General features: G+C 32.9%; 1 protein-coding gene and 1 pseudogene across 1 annotated transcript; both read left to right on the forward strand.

Annotated features, from left to right (window-relative positions):
- The first annotated feature begins 3,287 nt into the window (after positions 1–3,287).
- On the forward strand, positions 3,288–4,740 carry LOC124890430 (annotated as a pseudogene).
- Positions 4,741–5,983: 1,243 nt separating this feature from the next.
- Positions 5,984–7,079, forward strand: LOC124890424. The gene is made up of 2 exons (XM_047402269.1): positions 5,984–6,362; positions 6,607–7,079. The coding sequence occupies exons 1-2, from the start codon at positions 6,170–6,172 to the stop codon at positions 6,915–6,917; spliced, it is 504 nt and encodes a 167-aa protein (XP_047258225.1). The 5' UTR covers positions 5,984–6,169; the 3' UTR covers positions 6,918–7,079.
- The last annotated feature ends 6,567 nt before the right edge of the window (positions 7,080–13,646 follow it).

The following is a 13,646-nucleotide window of genomic DNA, read 5'->3' on the forward strand; positions in this document are numbered from 1 at the left end:
AGTCATTATGGAATAAAAGATAATATCTAAAACCAGCAAAAGATGCAATAGGGGAAGTCCAAATATCACTATGAATTAATTTAAATGGAGATGAAGAAAAAGAGCAAGAATCCATAAACGGCAACTTCTGGTGCTTGCCAAGTTGACAAGCAGTACATAAATTCTCTAAAATTTTGAATGAAGAACAAAGTAATTTATTGGCCCTAACTAAACTAGCTAAAATAGCAGAGCTTGGATGTCCTAGAAGACGATGCCAAAGGTTTGGAGAAACAAGAGTAGCAGCAAGAGCAGAATGAAAAGTCGTAGCAGAATCACCGCAATGAGAAGAAATTGCATAGAGTGGTCCAGAACTATTGCACCGAAGTAGGGGCTTCTTTGTCATGAGTTCCTTAATGGAAAAAACAAAAGGATCAAAATCCATGGAACAATTATTGTCCGTAACAAATTTATGAACACTTAGTAAATTAGTGGAAAGACGAGGAACAACTAAAATATCTTTAAGCGTAAAAAGATTATTAAAGGAAACAAGAGTACCATGTCTAGTGTAAGAGATAAGGAGTTGAGTGTCATTACCCACAACTACGTGATCTGATCCATTGAATGGAGTAACAGAGGATAAATTAGAAGCATTAGGAGTCATGTGAGAAGAGGCTCCAGTATCAGCATACCACGAAGCATCACCAGGTGATGATGCTGAGTAATTGGAATTAACATCTGACACAAAGGCCTTAGAATGCAGAGATGGACAATCACGAGCACTATTATTTTGCTGATAGCAAAGTTGACAGTATATAGTTACATTGATGGGTTGAGATAGAATGTAAAAAGCCGGATAGAAAAAGGGAGGAGGACCTAGGATAGAAGAAAGACGAGGACGATGAGTGAATTGTTGAGACACCCCATTAAAGAATCTGCCATTCCCTTGATTTTGATGACCACAACCACGACCGCTATTGAAATGGCGGCCACCATTGGAATGGCGACCACGTCCCCGACCATAAGAGGGAAAAGATTATCGCTTGGCCGCAAAGGTATTGGTAGCATTATTCGTAGACGATTTGGAGAAACTGGTCAATTGAGATTCATGGAGAAAGAGTAAGGAGCGTGCCTCAACAAAAGATAGAATAGGAATACGAGTAGAAATAGATGTGCTCATGGACATATATTCAGAAGGTAAGCTAGAGAGTATTTGGAGGACAAGATTAGAATCAGATATAGGATTTCCAATAGAGGTCAAGGCATCAGCTATGGACTTCATACGATGGACATATTCATTAATCGAGAGATTACCTTTCTTAAGATTATGAAACTGGACTTTGAGTTGAAGTGTTCGAGAACTAACTTGATCGCGAAATAAACGCTCAATTTGAAGCCATGCATCTCTAGAAGTGAGCGAATGATTAGGCTTGATTATTACTTGAAGAATCTCTTGAGAAATAGTTGCTTGAATCCATGAAAGAACAATGGAATCAAGTTGAATCCATTTTTGGAAGGAAGGATTAGGGACAGAGGTACGATCATCACTCAGAGTAGTAGGCTCAGGACAAGGGAAACTTCCATCAATAAATCTGTAAACACCATGACCTTTGAAAACAGGTAGGAAAAGTTCTCTCCACAACATATAATTTGTATAGTCAAGAATAGTGGGAACCAAATTTTTAATGTTAGAGACAGAAATTGCAGAGGGAGAGGACGAAAAAAGGGAGGAAGCTTCAGTGAGGGAGGCCAATGAAAAAGAAACTAATTGAGTAGAGGTGTTGGAAGTCATTATTCAATAACAGAGAAAACCTAGACATCTGATACCATGAAAGAATATATTTCTTGATGAATATAATTTACAATACAATTATATATATAGTTGTACATCTATAAATAAGAAGATAAGGCTAAACTTCTAACTGTAGTTATCCTCTTATGTACAATAATAATCCATGAGAATTTAAATAATTGATTGGCACTTATCAGTTAGTAGTATATATAAAATTGAAGGTTTCCCTCATAGTACCGTAATAATTGAACTTTCTTCATGATACTATTTATAAATACATATATTGATCATAATAATCTTTCACCACAAATTTAATTGTCTTGGCACCACAGAGCACTCATATAACTTATATGAAAAATTTTCTCCTTGAGAGACAAAATCCATCCACCAAGACTTGAACAGATGGGAACCCAACTAGTATTTTTTTTACCTATGTTGTCCATTTACAACAGTTTGGATCCAAAAATTGGCAAATGAGACGGCAATGGCGACAAAGACCACGATAGTTAAGATCTATTTTTGGCATTTAGCTCTAGCAAACAAGCCTCTGAACAAGTACATATAAATGACCAAATACAGTTTACCTCCTAATATTATTATAATAAGTAGCTTCAGTTTAAGCCTATATTCCTTGGAAAGGTTCTACATGATACTCCCCGACTTTAAAGTCTTGGTTTACTTCTACTAACGTCCAATTTGAAATGTTCATATCATAATGTTGAAAGTCTTGGTTTAGCACAACCTTGTTTGCTCTAGCAACTTTGAAATTTTAATACCAAGTCTTATTTGTCATCATGTTCAAACGAGTTTGGATGATTGTTTCAGTATTTACATTTTTATTTCTTGTAATTATCACTTTGAAACAGGGATCTGATTGAGCTTTGTTGCTTCATGTTGTGCAGCCTCACACATTTTTCCTGCACACTAGTCCATACTTCAAGAAGATCTTCTCTCGACAACTACTAAAAAAGTAATGTTCCAAGTGAGGGTAAATGTTGTTGTTCTCTAGGTAACTGGATGTGGAATGTATCTTATCTATGATCCTACTAAGGTGATCACAGTAACATATTAGACTATTAGACTATTGTATGTCATGTAAAAATTTTGGTTGATGCCTCTTTGTAAGTTGGTTTTTTGCTAAAACCTTCGGATATGTAAGATTATAGGGGATGATGATGATATCTGACTTATCTAAATTTAGTTCCTGTTTTGTGTTACTGGTTATTCACAAAATATGTTCAATGGGTTGAACAATGTGTAATCTTTTTCTATAATTTTCATGTTTGCTATTTGGTGTATTGAACGTCGAGGAAAGTTGTTTTACTTATCTGGTGTACTTAACGTCAAGGAATTTGGTCAAAGAGGAAGCAAACCACTAGTGGGAATATTGGACATCAACGTGAAGCATGCATAGGATATTATGACAACAAAAATATAGAGTATTTCCAGTGACATTGATAGGCATCAACTTGCTTGAATTGAGTTGTAGTTGTAAATATACAATAATTGCAATACAAATATGATAAATGCAGGTTAATGTACTATTAGTATAATAGATACAAGAAGTGACATTGATAGACCTAAACTTGCTTGAAATTGAGGTATAGTTGTAGTAACTAACTAAAAGCACGTTAAACAAACCACACTCAACCATACAACGGATGCCAATTCAAATATATAGAGGATGACATATTTATTTATTTTGGTCATTGTAAAACATAAGTGGCCAAATCCTCCTCTGTCCTCCTTTTGTCCAAGAAAAGCCAACAGCATACTCTCATAATCTCCTCTTGTATCTTTGGCAGTGGCTCAACCCAAAGGAAGGTTATCTCTCTTCTGGTACTCATTAGTGATTATCTTTAGATCGACCTTAGCTCTTGTTGCAATAACTCTGGTCAGATGATCTTCTTTTGTCCCTCTCTAGTTAATTGCATCACGAAGAACCTCCACAAAATAGTTCTCGAGCTTTAGAGTGATTTTGACTGCTTTAGCTAAGCGTAAGTTCACCTCATCTCCTCCATATTGGTAGGAGCTCACAAGAGGTACCAAAAGCTGAAAGAAGTTGGAAACTTTAGTGATCAATCCACAAATTTAATTCACTATCACTATTCATCCAAGCAAGCACATAGTTTCATGAATATTAGACGCCTTACATTGCAAAGTCATATCCCCTGATGCATAGACTAAGATATTTTTGTCTTGACAACATGTTACAATGACGAACTATAGAATAAAAAAAATTATACATTGTCAGTTATCTGTCCTTTTCAATTTCCAAAAAATATAGAATACAAAGGTATTGTTGGTTGTGTCCTCTGCTTGGTTGGCTCAGTTAGTATCGTCTTACATGCTCCTTTGGAAAGGAAAATTGAATCCTTCATGGAGGTTTGGCACCTAGCAACCGAACCAGTATTGATTGTATACGCGTGTGTAGTCATTGTTTTAGTACTTGTCCTTATTTTATGGTATGTGCCTAAATTCGGGTAGAGGTATATGGTAATTTACATTAGAATTTGTTCTCTCACGGGGTCTCTCACGGTCATGGGTGTGAAAGCAGTCGGAATCGCTCTTAACCTCTCATTTAAAGAAAGGAATCAATTCAAATATTTCAAGACATGGTTATTTACTATGTTTGTTATCGTCTTTTGCCTTTTGCAATTGAACTATTTGAACAAGGTACTTGATATATTTAACACTAATGTGGTTTAACTAGTTTACTATGTCATTTTTACAACACTAACCATTCTTGCCAGCATGATAATGTTTAAGGACTGGGACCATCAGACAGTAACACGGATAATAACAAAACTATGTGGCTTTACAACTATCCTTTCTAGTACTTTTCTCCTTAACAAAAAAAGGATGCGGGAAATAATCCATCAACAAATGCCATTCTCCTTCCAAAAAACAGCAAGGTCATAAAAAGTAGTAAGCCGACGAACGAGAACCTGAAAGAAATTTTTGAGGTTTGAAGAGATTTCACAAGGGTTGTGAAATTGTTGAGGTTTGAAGAGATTTCACAAGGGTTGTGTGGAAGATAGGAGCATTACTTGTTGAAGAAAACAATAGAATTGTACTTGAAGCTGGCCAAAAAAGGCAATGTTTTTTGATAGTTTATTGGGGTTGCTTCTTCCTTTATGTTATTTTGACTTCATCAAATCATTTAAACTTTGGATCTCAGAGTGGCAAGTAATCTTTAAAAAATCCACATTCATCTCCTTCAGAACTCTCTCTCACTTCATCATCATCTTGTCGTCCTCATCATCCCAATATAGAAGAAGACTCCCTATTGTCAACAATATCACAAGATATAATTCCTTTAGTCTTAAATGATTCTTCAAAATTCACTAAAAATCTATGTTGCTCGGACGCTACAAAAATGTAAATGACTGCGTTCAGATTATCCAAAAGTAGCATAAAAATATCAACAGTTGCATACCAAATTCTCCAAAATAAATATATATTTGGAGAATCCAATACGTAGTGTAAAAATGTCAATGGGTGCGCATTGGATTCTCCAAAAGCAGTGTATTTTTGGAAAATTCAACACAAGTGTGGCATCAAATGTCATGAGTATGTGCAATTTAACTAAAAACAACAATTACAATCAAAAGTATAAAGTGGGGTACCTCCAGCATTAGACCTCCTAATACCTAACTCCTCTTCCATGTATAGAGTAAACCCATCTACCTTTTTCTTCCTTGATCGATACGGTGGATTTAATAAAGCTCCATCTTTCGGAATCCTACCGAATTTATTTCAACTTTTTCGGCTTTGTAATGGCTTCTCCGCTTGATTATTCTTGTTTACTGAGTTCTTCCTCTTTCTAGCTATAATTTCATCGATTTCATTGCCAAGATTTTTGGATTCAGAGAAAACATGAAAATCAAGCCAAAAGAAGGAGATTTATTAGGATTTTTGTTCTAATTTTCTTACCAAAATTAAGTTTTACTTTTTCTCAGAAAGAAAAATAAAAGTAATATCATAATTAAACATAAATTTTTATAGTTGACAAACCACTTTAGGAAAGGTTTTGGAACATCTATAAATAGAAGACATCTTCTCATACCATAACACAATAGCATTCACATTGTAGTCATTAAAGAGTTTTGTTTAGGGGGGAGATTTCTCCAAGAGGTTTAATTTTTTTATGTAGGCCGATTGACCAAAACATGTAATAATTTAATATTTTTTAGTATTATTTTCTTTGTCCTCTGATTTATTGTCTATAGATTTGCAAACTTTAAGCATCCGAATGACGTCCTCTTGATTTTTAACCCAATACTAACAATCCTAAAACATGTTTCCAACTGGAGTGTCTCATATGTCCCGTTTAAAGCTAAGAGAGTTACAAATAATAAAGTATCAGACATTGAGTGTGTCACATACTCATACCTGATAATGCAGTATTTTTTAGTCATTCAACTTCAAAGCAATAATCTCTTTTTTTTGGTCTACAAAACAATAACAATTAAAACAAGCAAGACTTTCAACAATATAGGAAAGAGAAATAGCAGAAGCAACTACACTGAACCCCCTTCATCATTTTCTTCTCACAATCACAATGTTCTCATTGAATGGTACCACTTTTACGGTAATTATATTTCATGTCTCTTTCTTAAATCTCTCTTAACCATATGCAATATAAGACTGTGTACAAAACACTCTTGCGGTGCCGTGCATGGTGGAAGCTTTGGTGCACCGGGGTGGCCTTTATTGAATTCTTGATCATGTTGTTGGGAACATGAATTTATTTTATTCTTCCATTTTCCGACCACATTTATGAAGAAAATGAGGAACATCCAGATTAGTCTTGAAAATGTTTTTGTTGTTTGCAGAACAATTCGTTAGGTGGGATTTCAAAATGTTTGACTTAGTCAAAGAAAATGGTGTCAGTTCCTATGGTGGTCGTGAGCTCAAATGGAAGAGGTGCAGATGGGATGTAAGTGTTTTAATGGAGAATAATTTGAAGGAAATAAAGGAAAGTGTTGCAGTAATAGACAAAGATTCTAAATCTACGGTCACTGGTGGAGTTGGGGATGTGTACGGCGAGGAAAGTGCCTCTGAAGATCAAGCCATTACCCCTTGGACCTTCTCTGTTGCTAGGTTCAAAAATTGTTTTTTTTTTTTTGTTTCCAATTTGTGTTGATTTTCTGAATTAAGTATTACAATCTGTTAAAGAATGTTTTTTCTTTTTGTCCTGGTTGGTTCTTGTTTGTTTTATTTTTTAAAAACTATTGACACATGATGATAGTACTTTTTTGTAAAAAAATATTTTTGTGTATATATGGTAGATGTTAAACCCCTCTTTGGCTTCTTCTCGTATTTACTTTTCAGATCTTGAAATCGTGAAAATCTTGGCTCCGCCACTTGCGGGGTGGGGGCTGGGAGAAGTCGAATTGTATCCTTCCAGTTAAGCTCATCTGTAAATGTTGTAATAGAATGGAATGCTTGTTCATCTCCTAAACTTTTTGATGTTCAAAAAGATAGACATCATTGGTGAACCTGAGAAGTGTTCTTCATTTGTATGAATTATGAGAATGATTCTCTTCTTTGGTGAGCAGCGGATACTCATTGTTGCGTGATCCACACTGCAACAAAGGGCTCGCTGTCAGTGAGAAAGAGAGGGATTCCCACTATTTAAGTGGTCTTCTTCCGCCTGTGGTTGTCGATCAGGAGCTTCAGGTCATCCATGTTACTTCTTGCATATCCTTAATTATAACTCTCCCCATCTTCCTCTTCCTGACCAAACAGAAGGTCTCTGTGCTTAACTGCAAACTTGTGTCACTTCTTCTGTCAGGTTAAGAAAGTGATAAACATTCTGCGTCAGTATGATGTACCACTGCAAAGGTACATGGCCATGATGGATCTTCAAGTAGTAGCACAAATGATTTTAATATCTTTGTGTGTTGCTCGTGATTAGTTGCTGCTCTCTGTTAATATATATTACGTTGAGCATTAACCAAATAGATCTTGCTTGGATCAAGTCTTCTACATCTTTATGCCCATTATTATTAGCATCATAATACGAAAAATTCCTGTCATATGTATCCTGGTGTAGGAGAGAAATAAGAGGCTATTCTACAAGCTTCTTATGGAAAACGTAGAAGAGCTGCTCCCGGTAGTTATACTCCAACAGTAGGCGAAGCATGCCAGAAGTATGGTAGCATGTTCAAATGTCCTCAAGGTTTTTTTATCAGCTTGAAAGAAAAGCATGTGTTTGGAATTCAACAGATAATTCTCAAATTTAGTGGCCCGTGGGTTTCCTTATTACATTTAGATCTGAAATGTGATAGCCATTTGAAGAGGCAAAATTCTTGAGGTTTTAAAGAATTGGCGTGAGAAGAAAATTCAAGTTATTGTTGTAACTGATGGAGAACGAATATTGGGCCTTTGCGATCTAGGTTGCCAGGTATGTTTTGTATGAACTTGGGTGTGTGTCGGATCCTCCAAAAATAGTGTATTTTTGAAGGATCCGATACGGGTGCGGCAACATTTCTGGAGAGTCCGAGCAACTTAGCTTGTCAATGCTTGCCAGTAACCATTGATGTGGGTACAAACAGAGATGTGTAAATGGAATCACTGAACATGAGGAAGAAATAATTGAGGATATGCATCCTACCTTACAGGTTAACGCTCAGAAACATAACATCTCCGCAAACAAAACTGATTCTAGCTTCGACTCCCAAGAAGTGGAAGGAAAGTAGAATGCCAGTAGTCTTGAGAGTCAAATTGATGCTGCGAATCAAGCTCAATTAGCAAGATTATATTGTTGATTTTAAAGGCGGTGTTGTAAATTACAATGCCAACAGCAATGATGTTAGCAAATATACCTGGTACAAGAGGTGGATTAGTGTCTAAGTTAATGGTGCTCATGACTCGTGATCTACTAAAGGCGACGTGGGATGTCTCTAAAGCCAACAAATCTATTTATTTTTCTCTCTTTTTTGGGCATCTTTTTGTTTCCTTGCATTTTTTCTTTCATTTGTGCATTTAATTGGCCATTAACTTCTGAATATTTAAATTCTATATCATCAATTACAAATTGATTACGTTAATCACTATAACTATCACAGTATCAATAATAAGGCTTAGTAATCTATAAATTAGTAACAGAAATCATGAAGCAAATTTATAGGCATAACAAAATCTTTTTTGGTTTACTTTGCCTCTTCATTATATTCATCATATCAAATAAAAACACACACTGTCAAGAAGAAGGATCGAAGGGTGAAATGAGAAAAATGTGATGTCCAAATTGAACGAGGTGCATAAGAAGAGAGCAACATTAATTTCAGAGAGCAATAAAACATGACAACACTCAATCATTGATGTACAAAGTTTTTTCTTCTGTTTCAATTTTCTTAGAAGTTATTATAATAATCACTTGGCAATTTACTTTTGTATTGTCTTGCTAATAGAAAAAAAAAAAGAGATGGTTCTTATAATTTCTATGTTTTGGTGGTTATATGTTATGTATCATGTAATTTTATGTATATCTAGGATTAAAGATAGAGTACAACATCATATTTTATGTATTCTGACAAAGTTGGATTTGAAGAGAGCAGAATGTACGCATATTGTATCTTTACATTAGAGATGAGGTAAATAGGTTATTTCCGGATCCCTTGCTCAAGAAAAAAATATATTTTAATGTCTTTTCGATCTTAAAAAATTTTACGTTCCATTACTTTTAGTGTTCAAGTAATATTAAAGATTTTTCATAAACTTAATAAATATTTTATGATCACGCGAAGCGCGATCAAGTTACCTAGTTTAAATATAACGGATAATAATCGCACTCGGGATTTATTGTGTATTTGAATCATTAGAGCTACTAATCATCAACATGCTCATATATGTGACATTATTGTCGTTGTGATCAAAGACACAGTATTAAATATATCCGTCGAAAGATAAAAATTAGTCAGAGATCACTACAAAAAACTGTTAAGCTATGGTGGTTTATTTATAGGGGTCATAAGAAATCCTCACTACACATTCAATTTGTGGCATTTGTGTCAACCCTTGCAAAATAATTTATTTTGTGGCAGTTTGATTGTGGAGGTTGTAAAAAAACCCCACTATACATTAAGTTTGTGGCGTGTGCTTCAACCACCCCAAAATTATTTCATTTGTGATAATTTTCTTGTGCAGGTTTTTATAGTTACACTATAAAAGAACGGAATGATCTTCACGATTTATTTTAAGTAAACAAGCCATTTATAATCATCATAATAAGCTTAAATGGCGTGTTTCGGTGCCACCACAATCCTTTCGCTATTAGTACTAATAGGCATTTTCAAAAAACTCATAATAAAATGTGTGCACTTGATAATGGCTTATATAATTTCAAACCGTCATAAAATGCACATTTTATATAGAAAAAATTTCAGACATAGCTAATATTTAGGCAACAAATGAGGTGATATAACTAAAGTTTGCCTAATTACAGGACATAGCTATACTTTACTAGTTAAATATATAAATTAGAGATTGTATTACGTCTACACAAATACAAATTCACTTAGAGATTTGAATGATCTCTAAAATTTGCTTTATATGCAAATATAAAATTTTAGAGATTTGTATGTAATCCCTGAAAACTAGAGAAAGCCCTCTCTCACCCCCCTCCCCCCACCCTCCACCCTCCACCCCACCTCCAAAAAAATTAGAGATTTGTATATGAGCCCCGAAGTATACAAATATATAAGTACAACAGAAATATATATTTAGTTATTTAATCCAAATCTTAATTGCAAGTGATAATTATTTTAAAGATTATCTACAGCTTGTAACTATGACTTATTTTCTATTTCACGTAATTTTTTCTTTTATATATTCTATTATAATTGTATAATATAATAATTTAGCAGTTTCATCATAAGCAATTAACAATTTTGTGATACCAAATTTTAGTTCCTATTTTGCACCTTTTTGAAATCAATCATGATTCATAATAATTATTTAACATTTGAAAGGATTAAATGAGTAAAATATTCAATATCTGAAACATAGGTATCCCAAAAATTACATTGATATTCAAGTTAAGAGTTTCAATAGAAAAAAAACATAGTTTGGATCCTAGTAACGAAAAAAACATAGTAGTTTGGATCCTAGTAATGATTATTAATTGACACTCGCTCTATTTCCATCGTTATTTTCATTGAGGGATATTTTTGATCCAATTGATGGATAAGTAACCCATCTTTAGAATGAATATTCGATTTCGACCATAGAGCTCGAGTCTTACTCTTTGATTCGGGTATTTTGATGTCCATATGGACATTGTTTGATTTACCTAACCTTCTAGGTACACTTTTAAATAGATCGAACATATTTGAAAGCTTGATGAAAATGATCAGAGTGCAACGTTGAATTGATTAATGTCAATTAAGTTATGAATAATTAAATCTTTTGAGAGTCAATAATCATATGTTCTTTCTTAACTCCAATTTGCAGAGATCTAAAACTATCTATAAAAAAAAATGAATGAGGGACGGGGCGAAGGGGGAGGGGGTTAACTTAGATAGCTACCATGTTCTATGATCCCAAGTAAGTTTTCTTTCTTGGATAATGCCTTGAAACCTCATGATTTATTTAGTCATGTACGACTAAAATAAGTGGAGTTTCGAAATAAATTTATTTTAAAATATCCTATAAAGTCCGCACTTTCCCACAATCGTACTATCTAATTTTTTATTGAATTACTCATAATTTTACTACCAACCTATGAAAACAAAATTGTTCATCTATGCTCCTCAACAATATTCATCATCCAATCTAGGAGAACCAATACAAGAATCTCTATGTGTCTCTGTGTTATTTCAATAATTATTTACTTAATTATCACGCATCTAGTTATTGTGTTATCGTCCATTCATATTATCAGAGGATTAACTCAATTTGAATTAATTATATTGTTTGTAACCTAATTCAAATAATTTTGACTTACTGACCTAATCATCACATTTTAGATTAAATAATTAAAAATTTTAAAATTTTGTAATTTTATCTAATTTATGATATTTTTCAATTTAAATATCAAAAGAATTATTTTAACAAATTTTGTTAGTTTGTCCTTTATTATTTATTTGGATTTTTTTCATTGGTTTCCATATTTTAGAGAATATATATATATATATATATATATATATATTGATTATGTTTAAGAAGCAGTATTTTACTATATAATAAAAGGCAAAATGAATGAGAAGCAGGCAGCAAGGCGTTAACATGCCTGCTCAGCTGCCTGCTTCAGTTTCTTGCTCTGTAATTATATTATATCATCTTTATTTAATTATTATAAGTTATTTATGTATTAAAAAATTAATAATATTTAATCAAAAATAAAATAGACACTTATGGCATGTCTGCTTCAGCTGCTTCAATAATAATTTTACTAAATAACACCTCTAATTAATCATTATAAATCATCCAAGTATTAAAAAAAATATTTAATAAAAAAGGTAAAATAGAAATGAAACGATAAATAACTTTTGATGGATTAAATTAACTTGACGTCTTATATGAGACCCACTTAAATTTTTTTCACAAGTATTTTTTGTAGTAATTTTGTATATTACTTCTAATTAGTTGTTGTGAGTCATTTAAGACATGTCTGCCTCGTTGCTTCAATCGTGATTTTATTATATCGCTCCTAATTAATTATTATCGTCATCTAAGTATTATGTCACATAAATTGGAATAGAAAAAAATATTATAAATCACAATAATTTAAAACTTACATTATTTAAAAAAAGATTGACTATCAATGCCACATAAGTTTGGACAAGGAGAGTAAGATATATTATTGGAGAATTTATATAAATTATAATCGTTAACAAATTAAAATATCTAAAATAATAATTTATTATATATTTTAAAAAATACATAAAAATATTATAAATCAAAATAATTAATAATTTAAAAGATTAAAAATATATAAAATATTTGGTTGACTCTCGAAATTATATCAATGTCACTTAAATTAGAATAGAAGAAAAAGTATAAATTTTAAAAAAACTTAAATTATTTTTAAGATATAATTGATTATCAACCAGAGGCGGATCCAGGATTCAGACTCTCTGAGTGCCAAGCAAACTTATCAATTAAATTAATCAGATTATTCATTTTTATCTATAGAACAATTAACCAACCAATTAATAAAAAAGAACAATAATAAAATGACAAAACTTAATCTTTCAATAATATTACTAATAGCATAATATAATATCCATAATTCATTACAATTGTCCACGACGAGTTTTCATATTCTGAAAACGATCAATGATGACATCATTACTTATATTTGCAAATACATCACGCTCTTGTAACATACTAAACAATCATTTAAATATTGATCACCAATACTATTTCGCACTTTATTTTTTATGCAATTCATGGAAGAGAATTCTCTTTCCACAGTTGCCGTAGCAATGGGTAAAATTAGAGCTAACTTCACAAGTAAATAAACAAGTGAATAAGTCTCCACAAGATTTGCCTCAACTAATGCCTTTGCCAAGTCACGAATTCCTTGCAAGTTGGAGAATTTGGAATTACCACCTCGCATATGAATTATGAAAGTATCAAGTTAGTAACTCAAATCTCGAAGCTTTCCATCATCAAACTTATTTGAATAACACTTCGCTAAAGTCATGATTCTATCTTTGTCAAAGTTAGAGAAAGAATTGACAGGATTCAAGCTGCCCATCCCAAGAAGCAAATCACTGCTCACTACATCAAAACGATCATTAAGCTCTTAAAGTTGCACATCAATGAAACCACAAAAGATTTCAACACGCAAATGGTGACAATAACAAACATCCAAACACTTACGCTTTGACTTTTCAGGAAAATAAGGCTCATCTAATTTGGG

The sequence above is a fragment of the Capsicum annuum genome, unplaced genomic scaffold, assembly GCF_002878395.1.
Source record: "Capsicum annuum cultivar UCD-10X-F1 unplaced genomic scaffold, UCD10Xv1.1 ctg1716, whole genome shotgun sequence".
In the NCBI taxonomy this organism is placed as follows: domain Eukaryota; kingdom Viridiplantae; phylum Streptophyta; class Magnoliopsida; order Solanales; family Solanaceae; genus Capsicum; species Capsicum annuum.